This window comes from Onychomys torridus, chromosome 1 (assembly GCF_903995425.1).
Source record: "Onychomys torridus chromosome 1, mOncTor1.1, whole genome shotgun sequence".
Lineage (NCBI taxonomy): Eukaryota > Metazoa > Chordata > Mammalia > Rodentia > Cricetidae > Onychomys > Onychomys torridus.
In genome coordinates this window covers 118,463,107-118,475,988 of record NC_050443.1, presented here as the reverse complement: position 1 = coordinate 118,475,988, position 12,882 = coordinate 118,463,107, and the positions used below count along the sequence as shown (strand labels likewise).

At 41.5% G+C, this 12,882-nt stretch overlaps 1 protein-coding gene across 6 annotated transcripts in view; it reads left to right on the top strand.

The window, feature by feature from the left end:
* The window catches only part of Syce1 (synaptonemal complex central element protein 1), a 58,980-nt gene that overhangs the window by 11,724 nt on the left and 34,374 nt on the right, over positions 1 to 12,882 (top strand). For 2 of the 6 annotated variants that reach the window (XM_036200248.1, XM_036200264.1), the window contains one exon: positions 62 to 1,169. The exons of 1 other annotated variant lie outside the window; for it this stretch is intronic. In XM_036200248.1, the coding sequence (XP_036056141.1) occupies positions 62 to 1,169 (1,108 nt within the window). Of the gene's footprint in view, positions 1 to 61; positions 1,170 to 12,882 lie in introns of those variants that run through there. 3 more of the 6 variants (XM_036200283.1, XM_036200254.1, XM_036200292.1) reach the window with 3 other exon arrangements.

Genomic DNA, 12,882 nt, shown 5'->3' with positions numbered 1-12,882 from the left:
TCATAGTAAACGTATTTCTCTTCCAGAGAATGTTTACAAAGGTAACAGATGTGTCTTTCAGCAGGGCTCAAAAGATCTTCATCCAAGTTCCCACCTTCAAGACAAGGCTTGCAAATATAAAGAATGTGGTAAGGCCTTTAATAGTTGTTCATATCTTAATGTGCACCAGAGAATTCATATTGGAGAGAAACCCTTTGAATGCAAAGAATGCGGCAAAGCCTTTATTGATTGTTCAGCCTTTAATTACCACCAGAGAATTCATACAGGGGAGAAACCTTGTGAATGTAAAGAGTGTGGCAAAACCTTTAACAAACTTTCAAACCTCAGACAACATCAGAGAATTCATACTGGAGAGAAACCTTACAAATGTCAAATTTGTGGCCACGCTTTTAACCAAAGTTCGCATCTTATTCGACACCAGAGAGTTTATGTTGGAGAATGTGACAAGTCCTTTATCAAGTGTTCCACTCTTAGACAACGTCATGCCATTCATACTGGAGCAAAGCCCTACAAGTGTAAGGAGTGTGGTAAGACCTTTGTTCATATTTCAAATCTTACTCAACACCAAAACATTCATACTGGTGAGAAGCCATTCAAATGTAAAGAGTGTGGCAAAGCCTTCAGCAATGGTTCAAGCCTGAAACGACATCATATAATTCATACTGGAGAGAAGCCCTACAAGTGTAAACAGTGTGAGAAAGCCTTTACTCAGCTTTCAAAACTTTGTGAGCATCGGAGAGTTCATACTGGTGAGAAGCCCTATAAATGTAAAGAATGTGGCAAAGCCTTTCACAAATGGCCATCATTTATGTACCACCATAGAACTCATACAGGAGAGAAACCCTATGAATGTAAAGAGTGTGGCAAAGCTTTTACCAAAGGCTCGGATCTCAGAAGACATCACAGAGTTCATAGTGGAGAGAAACCCTACCCATGTAAAGAGTGTGGCAAAGCCTTTACCACAAGCTCAAGTCTGAGAAAGCATCATAGAATTCATACTGGAGAGAAGCCCTACAAATGTGGACAGTGCAGCAAGGCCTTTAGACGTTGTTCACACCTCACTGTACATCAGAGAATTCACACTGGAGAGAAACCCTACACATGTAAAGCATGTGGCAAAGCCTTTTCCAGATCTTCAAGCCTTAGGTATCATAACAGAATTCATACTGGTGAGAAGTGTTCCTGATGTAAAGATTATGGCAAGCTGTGTGCGTGTGTGCATGCATTCATATGTGTATGCATATGCACACGTGTGCACATGCATGATAGTATGTGTGGAATTCAGAGGTCAATATTGGGTGTCTCCCTCTATTGCTCTCTACCATTTTATTTTTTTAAATTACATTAAACATTTTGTTTTGTGTGTTAATGTGTGTGTGTGGGGGTGCATGTGACATGGTTCATGTGTGGTTAGAGGATAATTTGGGGGTTGGTTATCTCCTTCCAACATGTGGGTCCTGGGGAGCTAACTTGGGAGGTCAGTCTTGGTTGTAGATGCCTCAGCTGCTGAACCATCTTGCTGACCTCACTTTAGTTTTTGATACAAGGTTTAAGGTCCCCCGATGCCCCGCCGAGACAGGATTTCTCTGTGTAGCCCTGGCTGTCCTGGAACTCACTCTGTAGACCAGGCTGGCCTCAAATTCACAGAAATCCACCTGCCAAGTGCTGGAATTAAAGGTGTGTGCCACCACCGCCTGACTAATTTTTTTAAAAAAATAATTTATTTAACTTTATTTAATGTGCATTGGTGTGAAGATGTCAGATCTCAGGGAACTGGAGTTACAGACAGTTGTGAGCTGCCATATGGGTGCTGGGAATTGAACCTGGGTCCTCTGGAAGAGCAGCCAGTGCTCTTAACCGCTGAGCCATCTCTCCAGCCCCCTAAATTTTTATTTTTAAAAGGATTTTAAGGATTTTTATTTGTGTAAGTGTTCTGCCTGTATGCGTGTCTGTACATTACATGCACTGCCCACAGAGGCCACAAGAAGTCATCAGATCCCCTGAAACTGACGTTACAGACGATTCATAGTGCCACGTGGGTGCTGGGAATTGAACCCCAGTCTTCTATAAGAGCAATAAGAGCTTTTAACCACCGAGCCAACTCTCTAGCCCTGTCTTTAAAGTTTTTAAATTAAACTATGTATTTATATTACTTATATGTGTGCACATACATGTATGTTCAGAGGTTTGAGGGCAACTTGCAGGAGTCAGTTCTTTCTACCGGGTGGGTCCCAGGGATTGGACTTGAAGGATGTTAGACATGGGGGCAAGTATCCTTATTCTGAGTTACCTCACAAGTCCCGAGACAGACTTCCTTACTGAGCTGATTGGGACCAGCAAGCCCTCAGAATTTTAATTTTCTAAGTGCTAGAATTACTCAAGTTGTCCTGCCATACCCAGCTTGTTTTTTTTTTGTTTTTTTTTTTTTAATTTTTATTTTATGTGCATTGGTGGTTTTGTCTGCATGTTTCTGTGTGAGGGTATCAAATTTTGGAGTTACAGTTATTTGCTGCCATGTGGGTGCTGGGAATTGAACTCATGACCTCTGGAAGAGCAGTAAGTGCTCTTAACCGCAGAGCCATCTCTCCAGCCCTTGCTTGTTTTTATTTAATTAAAAATTTTGGTTTTTTTGAGACAGGCTGTCTGTAATTCTGGCTATTCTAGAACTCACTATGTAGATGAGGTTGGCTTTGAACTCACAGAGATCTACTTGCCTCTGCTTCCCTAGTTCTGGAATTAAAGGCATATCCCACCATGCCTGGCTTATGCCCAGTTTTTGATGTGGATGATGGGGGTCTGAATTTGGGTCCTCATGCTTGAAGAGTATCCACTTGCCCCATTGAGCCATCCCCTCAGCCTGCTGGCAGTTTTTTAAAAAATATAATTTATTTATTTGTATGGGTGTGTTGTCTGAATACATCACAGGCATGCCTGATAGATACCCTGTGAAGGCCAGAAGAGGGTGTCAGATCTCCTGGGACTGAATTACAGACATTTATCAGCTGCCATTTGGTTGGTGGCCACCATCTGTTTAGCCATCTCTCCTGCCCCATGGCAAAGTTCTTATTGAAATGTCAAACATTATTTAATAGATAATTCATGCTGTATGCAAATATTATAGATGTAATGAATGTGGGAAGGCCCTTGTCCAAAATATGTATCTCAGAGAATAGTCAAAATATTTACACTGGAGAAAACAATTTTTTAAACAAATATAATTTCCTCTGTGTGTATGTATATGTGATTGTATGTATATATGTATGTATCAGAGGTCAGCTTGGGGGAGTCAGTTTTTCTTCCTCCATGTGGGCTCTAGGGATCAAACTCAAGTTATTGAGCTTGGTGGCAGGTGTCCTTACCAGATAACCTTCTCATTACTGTGCACCAATGTATAGTAGAGCAACACCTTTTCAAACTTCAGGTCTTAGTGAATGTAAAAGAATCATGTTGGAAAGAAATCCAATATAGAGAGGATGCATGGCAGCCTTTTATTTGCTTAAGTTGCACATCATTAGTGGAAATGAGGAAGTACTCAGAGCTATGAATAGTGAAGATAACTCCTATTTGAAAAGATAACATTTCTTATAAACTCAAACTTCCTCTTCATGGAAACAAGAACCTATAACTTGTGCATAAACTAATGTATCTTGTTTGACTAATTCTGCAGAGTTTTTAGCCTGCTTGTTTCCCAGACTTTGTAATACCTTACTTATTATATATAATAAATATTTAATATTGTATATTATATATAACTTGTATTACATAATACATAATATGACTGACAATAGCTTATTTAGATTATGTGTGTGTGTGTTTGAGAGAGAGAGAGAGAGTGTGTGAGTGTGTGTGTGTGTGAGTGTGTGTGTGTGTGTGTGTATGTGTGTTGTACTTAATAAGTACTTTCTTGGTATGTGAAATTGTGCATTGTGGGAATTAATTGCTCTGGCACAGGTGTTTAGCTGCTAGACTACTGGGTAAGCAGAATATCTCTAGTAACCATTTTCATTAAAGTTTAAAATTATTTGGAGAACATTCCCATAAGTTACATTTTTATTCACTTCATTTTTATTACTGAAAAGTTAATTATGGCAAAGATAGTATAGGAGTATATAAACTCAATTTCTGAGCCTTCAGTGATTACAAAATTTTAACCTATAATGTGTCACACTTTAGTCTATGAAGCACACAAATTTTAGGTTTGAGTTACTTTGATATACATAATTATTACAATATAATGATTAATTTTAGGACTAAGAGACCCATGGAACTAATAATAGCATGTGTGTGTCTGAGTGGGTGTATTTGTGTTTCCCTATTTTGATACAGTAATTACTGGCATGAAAGACAGTTCAGAATCCATTAGTGGATTTTCCTCAGAGCTTCTTGTAATCTGAAGACTGGAGACTTCCATGTCTTCCTTAGGTATGTGTAGGGTAACCGGGTGTAATAAGGAGGCTTAACTTTAGCTTTCCTAAACCCTATATTCTCCAATAAAGAAAATAGCCCGCCCATTCTTCATAATTGTCATTTTGATTTCTGTGGGGAGGTCCTCATCTTAGTCCCGTGGGCAGTGAAGAAATCACTTTCCACTTGTAACAGCCCAGTCTAATTACTCCCTTCTTTCTAAAGGGGTTATAGTTTAGTAATAGGGTAATTCATATATCTGATTTAATTGCTCACAGGATTGAACATACTTGCCTTAGTCCACAATTTAATTTCCCAGCTCTCAGTTCTGTGAGGTGTAGAAGGTAAGGACTATGGGTTTCGTCTGTCTCCTGACACTTAAGATGGGAGTGTGTGGGAGGGGCAGCAGAAGGGCACTCTGGTTTGTCCTTGGATGAGGGAGTGGGCACAGATATGCAAGACATTGGGAGCCTTGTTCCAGAGATCAGGACAGCCTTCGGGGACTTTTTACTGACTAGTGGAGGGATTCTCGAGAGAGATTTTTTTCCCCCTAATTTCTTCCCCCCCTGGCACATCATTTCTTCCTGGGCTAGAGCACACTACATCCAGCCAGTCTTTTGAGTTCATCCTGTGTTTTCCAGCGAGTTCATGGTGATCTTACAGAAAAAGGAGAGTTGGGACTAGGGCATTTCAGGCAACTTCCCTTCCTATTTACAGACTAATTGAAGGATGGTATAATTCAGTTTCCCCTAGATTGGGTATGGTGGTGCACGCCTTTAATCCTAGCACTTGAGAGGCAGAGGTAGATGAATCTCAGTGAGTTTGAGGCCAGTTTAGTCTACATAGTGAGTTCCAGGACAGTCAGGGCTACGTGGAGAGACCTTGTCTCAATAACAGCAACAACGAAAAACCCTGGGGCTGTTTTTTTTTTTTTTTCCCATTTTCCGCCCCTCCCCCACCCCAATGCTATTCAGGCCCTGCCAGTGTTGAAAAAGATTTTCTACTAAGCCTTTGGAGGTGTAACCTGCAAGCCAATAGGGACTCCTAAGGAATCATCTGTCCCCGTCTGTACAGTGACACCAGGGTTGGGAGAGCAATGGAGGTCATGTAATCTTGAGTCAACTCGGTGAAGGGGGAAGTTGGTGTGATCCAAAAGTGCACCCCTGTGATCCTTTCCCAGTGAGAGACTGGTTCTGCTCTCACCCACCCCCGCTGTTCTGGTCCCAACCAGTTTCTCTTCTATCTCAGGTACCTCTGTTTTTTCTCCATTCCAGGATGTAGGCCAATGCCTTCTAGCTTTATCTAGATGGAGAGATCAAGGCGAGAAGCGCCCTTAGCCGCATGCGGCACTCTTCCTTTGGAAGCAGTAAGTATAATGGTTTCGGTACTGTCCGAAGTGATGTAAACCAAAGTCACTTCTCATCTCATGCAGAGTGTAGGAGGACCCCAGTGCATCTCAAACAATGGCCTGAAAAAACGATTAGCCAGCAAGAAGGTGCTGGCCAATTGGCTAAACGTGTATTCTGGAAGCTTCTGATCAGCCAGTGGAGGTAGAGCAAGTGAAGTGGAGCGGAAAGGAGAAATTTTCCTGGCTCTGGATCTCCCTGTTCGTCTGTTCACCTTTTTGAGGTTGCAGAAGGGAAAAGGGGAAGGTGGATAAATTAAAGGCTTAAGAAGAAACCAAAGTGTGCAGTTTGTTTTTAATGATAACGGCTGCCCAAATATCCTTAAAGGAAGTTGCCCTATCAGTGACCAAAGAGACAGCCACTCATCTCTCCCAGGAGGATTTGTTGTGAAACAGTATCACAGAGACCTTTTTTTTTGGCTACCAGTGAGTCTGTGTGAGCCCCACAGGGGCGTTACTGAGGATCACCTTATGCTGTATGAAGGTGATCTCAAGATCAGCCCCAGTGAGTCCAATGAGGGTATCTCAAGTTCTAATTTACCCTACTTTCTTTCCCAGCTATTCCGAATTTAGGCCAGTAGGGGGAGCTAGCTAACCTCTGTCCCTGGTAGGCATGGTGAATGGCACCTAGGTTATCCAATGGCTTGATTTAAAGAAAGTATATTCTTAGCTGCTTTGCTAACAACAGCTCCCTTCATTTTGATTTAGAGATGAGATAAGCACAAAGAGAAAACATATTCTGTCGCAATCCTACCACTAATGAGGAAAAAGATGTTATAGAATAAAGGTGAAAACTTTATCTTCTTTGGGTTAAAAGTCACTGTCTAAGATCTCTTTGCCTCACCCCAGAGGGTAGTTTCAGAGGTAAGAACTATCTGAAAAACATTCTCTTGCTCTCTGAAACACCTTGAAGCTAAAGTCTGAGGAGGATCCCTTCCTGAAAGAAGGGAGAAATAAATCAACTTGGGGCTTCCACCATCCCTAGACACCCCCTCCCCCATTCCAGGAAGGAGGAAGAATTCTGCAAGCTCAGTGATTGCGCCCATCCTTTCATGGTTTGGCTTGGCTTATACTGAGGCAGTAGTTCTTAGAAGAAATCTTTGACTATGAGTCTCCCAAAATGTTACTGTCTAGGGCTTTAAATTGGGTTCTTTTTCTCTGCCAATTAAAGAATTAAGGCAGGAAAATCTTGAGCATAGCAGGTTGAAGCAGTGAAAATTCCAGAGACACCAGTCAGGGGCAACAGGTTAAAAAGTGTTACTAAAGGTTGTCTTAGGGTTTTATTGCTGTAAAGAGACACCATGACCATGGCAACTCTTATAAATGAAAACATTTAATTGGGGTGGCTTACAGTTTCAGAGGTTTAGTCCATTATCAACTTAGTGGGACATGGTAGCATGCAGGCAGACATGGTGCTGGAGCTGAGAAACCTACATCTTGATCAGCAGGGAACAGGAAGTGGTCTGAGACACTGGGTGTAGCTTAAATATATATGAGACCTCAAAGCCCACTTCCACAATGATAGACACACTTCCTCCAATAAGGCACACCTCCTAATAGTGCCACTCCCTTTGGAGGTCATTTTCTTTCAACTACCACAACATATCCAAGCCCATCCCACCTTGAGCTTATCTGATAAGCCTGGACAGGTCAGCAGGAAGGAGGGGGGGGATAGTGTTGGAAGAAAAAGCCTGTCAGGGATCTAACTCCTAGACCTTGGCTTTTAAGATTAGAGTTGGAGTTAGGTTTGGAGGATTAGGGGTTACTTAGGCTTAGGTTTGAAGGTTATGGGGGTTAGGTTTAAGGATGGTTAGGGCTAAGTGTTAGGGACAAGGAAGGGATTAGGGTTATTATAATGGGGTTAGGCTCACTGGTAGAATCAGTTTTCATTGCTGTAAGAAGTGGCTGCAGGCCATCATGATGCTTGAGCATTAGCTGAAAGCTACTTCCACATTCAAAAGTCAAGGGGTAGGGAGAGAGGGACACAGGGAGACAGAGAGAGGTGGGGAAAAGGGAGAGATAATTGGGAATAGCAAGGGCTTTTGAAACCTCAAAGACCACCCATATGACACATCTCCAACAAGGCCACTCCTTCTAATCCTTCCCAACAGTTCCACCAGCTGGGGATCGGGCATTCCATGGAGCCTATGGGGCCCTTTCTCATTCCAGCCATCACAGTGAGGGGTGGGTTTAGGTTAGGAGTGTGGAGTTAGGGTGAGGGTCAGCTCCTGCACAGAAGTTCTGTTATGAAGAGCTAGGCATGTACTGTAGCCTGCACCATGCTGTTGTCCCTCAGTGTGCTGAGAGCCATGGAGCAGTCCGTGGAACACAGGTAGCTCTCCAGCCAAGGAAAAAGGAACCCGAGGGTTCCAAGAGTTTTCTTTTAAGCCATAATGTTTCACTTTTAGTCAGAAACTAAAAGTTGATTTCAAGTTAATAGCTGTCATGAAGAAAAAGAAAGGAGAGGTGGTGCTGCTCTTCTCAGACATCTTGCTAAGTTTTGTCAGGAGGAAGGTAAAACGATTATTTTATGGTCATCATAAATTAGTAATTAATTAGTTAGTTTTGGGGTAGGATGTCACTTAGTGGCCTCTAACTCACCCAAGCATAAAAAACAAGCGGCACATCAACTTTAACCTCAGTAAGATGTTTATATACACAGTGTGTGTTACACACACACACACACACACACACACACACACACACACACCACACCACACCACATCCCATTAGGACTAATTTCCCCAAGGTGACTACAGATCACCACTCTTACTGCCAGGAGAACTGTAACCCTAACACTAATGGTTCCATTGAGACAGTGATGTTAACTAGGATGAGAATCAATACTCCTTATCCTTTGGTATTAGCTGACACAAATCTGTCCCACCAGTCCAAGAGAACACTCTTGCAGAGTGAAGATGCATGTCATAGTCTTCTTTGTATACTACACTGTGCACAAAGGGGGCACTACATGGAAGATGTTGAATGGGGGTTGGAAAATCACAGGTGTACTTAGCAGGAATTATATATATACATATACATATATACATATATATAATTACACAATAAAATCTGAAAAATTAACTTACAATATTTTTAAAGATGTTAAATAATATATAGTTTAGTAGTCATAGGAATAGTTACCATCTTTTAATAACCAATTGATGGCTCAGTTTTCTCATCTGAAGGATAAAAGCACATGACTCAAGATTTCATTTTATTTTTTTGAGTTTTGACTGTTATATATTTATAAAAAAGTTAATTTATATAATTTAATGTTTTAAAATTTAATTTAATTAACATTCTTTCATTTATTTTACATACTGACCTCAGTTTCCCCTCACTTCAATCCTCCCCATTCCCATCTATCCCCCTCCCCATCCACTCCTCCATCTCCATTCAGAAAGGGGCAGACCTCCCATGGGCTTGAACAGAGCATGGCACATCAAGTTGAGGCAGGACTGAGCTCCTCCCCCTATATAAAGGCTGGGCCAGGTAATCCAGCATGGGGAACAGGTTCCCCAAAGCCAGCTAAGCGCCAGGGACAGGTCCTGATCTCACTGCTAGAAACCTTACAAACAGGAGACCAAACTACATCACTGTCACACACATGCAAAAGGCCTAGGTTGGTCCCATAAATTAAAATGTCTCTCTAGGACAGTGATTGGCTCATTGTCCACATTCCTTAAGGGTTAGCTACTGATACTGAAATAGTATGAAAATAAAATCCATCTAGCAAGATGGTTAGAGCATAGGAAGTAGCCTAGGGAACATACGATCACTGGGTTGATAAACCCTTTTTTGAAAAGAGCCATATACCACAGTAAACATTTTAGGCTTGGTGCTATGAGTAACTTATTCACCCTGAAAGCTAATAGTCTGTGTTTGTTTGTACTTTACACGTTAAAGTTGAAAACCAACTATTCTTAGTTCATGGTTAGTTAGTTCACAAACAAGCAAACCTAATTTGCCAAGCTGGCAAAATAATAAAGTGAGTGCTTTGAAAAGGTCACATAAAGAAATGTGAGCAAAGTGTCAGCCTGGGAGGAGGGGACTGGACCTGCCTAGACTGAATCTAAATCTACCAGGTTGAGCTGAATCCCCAGGGGAGTCTTTGCCCTGGAGGAGATGGGAATGGGGGGTGGGCTGGGTGGAAGGTGGGGACGGGGGCGGGAGGGGGAGGACAGGGGAACCCATGGCTGATATGTAAAATTAAATTAAATTATAAAAAAAAAAAGAAAAAGAAATGTGAGAAGTTAAGTAAAATTCAGTGAAAATGTGCTGCTCCATATTTAAAAATCTTGACAAGATTGGCTTAGTGAGATCATCATGGCTGGAATTATTGGCAAACAGTTGGCGCACTTCCAGCTGCAGGTATACAGCTAATCACCACATGCACCAGGTGCAATTGGGGCCATGCAACTGCTGCTACTTGAATCTCATACACATGCAGGAGGACTTAGTGCCTTGTTCCAAGGCACCTGCAGTGGTAGGATTAGGGCTGATGGGTACGGTATTGGAGTTAGGGTTAGGATTAGGTTTGTGGTTAGGGGTTAGGGTTAGAGTTATAGGCTTTAGGTTACAGGGCTAGGGATACAAGTTAGGGTTACAGGGTTAGGGTTAGTATACCCAGGATTAAGGTTAGCTTCAGCAAACTCAGAATTAGACTCTGGGTTAGAGTAAGATTTGAAAGTAGAAGTAAAAAACCAAAAAAGTTAATAAACAACAAAAAGATTTGTTATTAAGGTTAGACTCAGGGTTAGATTTAGTTAGTTTGATGGTCAGGACTAGGTTTAGCAACATAGCACTAGGTTTAGTTGGTATAGTTAAAGACTAGAGTTCCCAGGGTTGGGAATTTTAGCTCAGTGGTAGAGCACAAGGCCCTGGGTTTGGTCCTCAGCTCCAGCAAAAAAAAAAAAAAAAAAAGACTAGAGTTCCCGGGTTTCAGCAACCCCCCCCCACCCCTGCAAAAAAAAATAAAAAAGACTAGAGTCAGTTGGGGTTGGGGTAGGGTTACAGTTAATCAGGATTTAGGGTTGAGATTGGGGTTAGTGTTAGGTTAAGAGTTAGATAATGTATTAGGGATAAAGTTTAGAGTTAAGGATTAGATTTAGGATTAGGGTTAGAAGGTTATTGCTGTGTTTCGATTAGGAATTAGGTTTAGTTTTGTGTAACTCTACTCAAACTGAGTGTCTAACCCTTCCCCTAATCCCTAATAATTATCTTGATTTAATAATTCTGAGCCTTTAATCCTATCCCTTGACTAGCCCTACGTTTTTGTTTGTTTTGTTTTTCGAGACAGGGTTTCTCTGTGTAGCTTTGTGCCTTTCCTGGAACTCACTCTGTAGTTCAGGCTGGCCTTGAACTCACAGAGATCCGCCTGCCTCTGCCTCTCGAGTGCTGGGATTAAAGGCGTGTGCCACTACCGCCTGGTGACTAGCCCTACTTCTAACACTAAATCTCAAATCTCCTAAGTCTAAGACCACCTTAAGACTTATACCACTAACTAAACCTTAATTCTAAATCATAATGACCATTCAACTTTAAACCCTAACTCCTAGCCTCAATAGAAACCTAAAGTAAACCCAACCCTAAACTCCTAATCCTAACTACTATCACTATCTCTAACCCTCCAATCCTTCAATGCTCTAACCCTGAACAGGATTTATCTAACAAAACAGTAACACTAAACTCTATTATCCCCTAACCCTAACCCCTAATCCTCTAACCCTGAGTTGTCTACCCAAAACCCTAATCCTAATCATCTGACCCTAACTTTAACCCTGAGTTGTCTAACTCCAACCTGACAGATAACCCCACCTTCTCACCCTTAACTCTACTATTAGAACCATAATCCCTTAACCCTATTGTAGCAGTAATCTTAGATGGTCTTATTAAAAAGATCAAACCTGAGCCAGGTATTGGGGTGAACGCTGGAAGATCAGAGAAGCAGAACAAGCCGCAGCTTTCTCACCTCGTCAGTTCCTCAGCTGGTCTTGTTTCCTCAGACTGCAAGCTTCTGAGTCCTCATCCAAATGAATCTCAGCTGAACTGTGCTGCTCAAAGCCTAAAAGCATAACCAGCCAAATGCTGGTTTCTGGTCTTCATGCCTTATATACCTTTCTACTTTCTACCATCACTCTTTGGGATTAAAGGCATGTGTCACAATGCCTGGCTGTTTCCAATGTGGCCTTGAACTCACAGAGATCCAGAGGGATTTCTGCCTCTGGAATGTTAGGATTAAAGGCGAGTGCTTCCACTGCCTATCCTCTAAGTTTAATATTGTGACTGTTCGGTCTCTGATCCCAGATAAGTTTATTAGGGTGCACAATATTTTGGGGAACACAATACCACCACACCTTATCCCCTATGCCTAATTCTGTAATTCTAACCACATTACTAAACTTAACTGTGAATCCTATCCCAAATCTGTTTGCAACCTTAACCCTAGCAAAACTGAACCTGATAACACTAAACTGTAAGCACTAAACTCTAACCCCACCTCTTACCAGTAACCCTAAACTATAAACTATCCCTAGGTTTCTGACTCTAACCCTCTATCTCTATAACTGTAGCACTAACCCTTAACCGAACCTTAGGCCTTACATAATAGTATCAAGGGTTTTCCGCAAAAGACCATGGTGATTATCTGGTCTGTGCTATGGTAAGAAATGCTATATTTCTGACTATATGTGAGAACAGATGATATTTCAGAGCAATTTTCTGTATGAAGGTGGTCTTACAGTGGGAATAGGGCATGCTTTTGGCGTGAGCTGCATTTGTCTCAGTTAGTGACTAAATCAGATAAAAGAGAGGTGGAGATGGATGTACTACTTGATATTTATTACGGTTGTGTATGCAAATATAAAGAGAGTACAACTTTTATCTGTGCTAGGAGTATTTCTAGAATCAAAAAAAAAAAATCTTGGAATTCAGAGGAGGAATCCAAAAGTGAGGAAGAGATCATCATAAAAGTGATACTCCTCAGATCTGACCTTTAATAGAGCAAAATGGAAAATCCATGATTCAACCTGAAGATGGGGGATACTGATAATGGTCAAGTAGGAGGAACT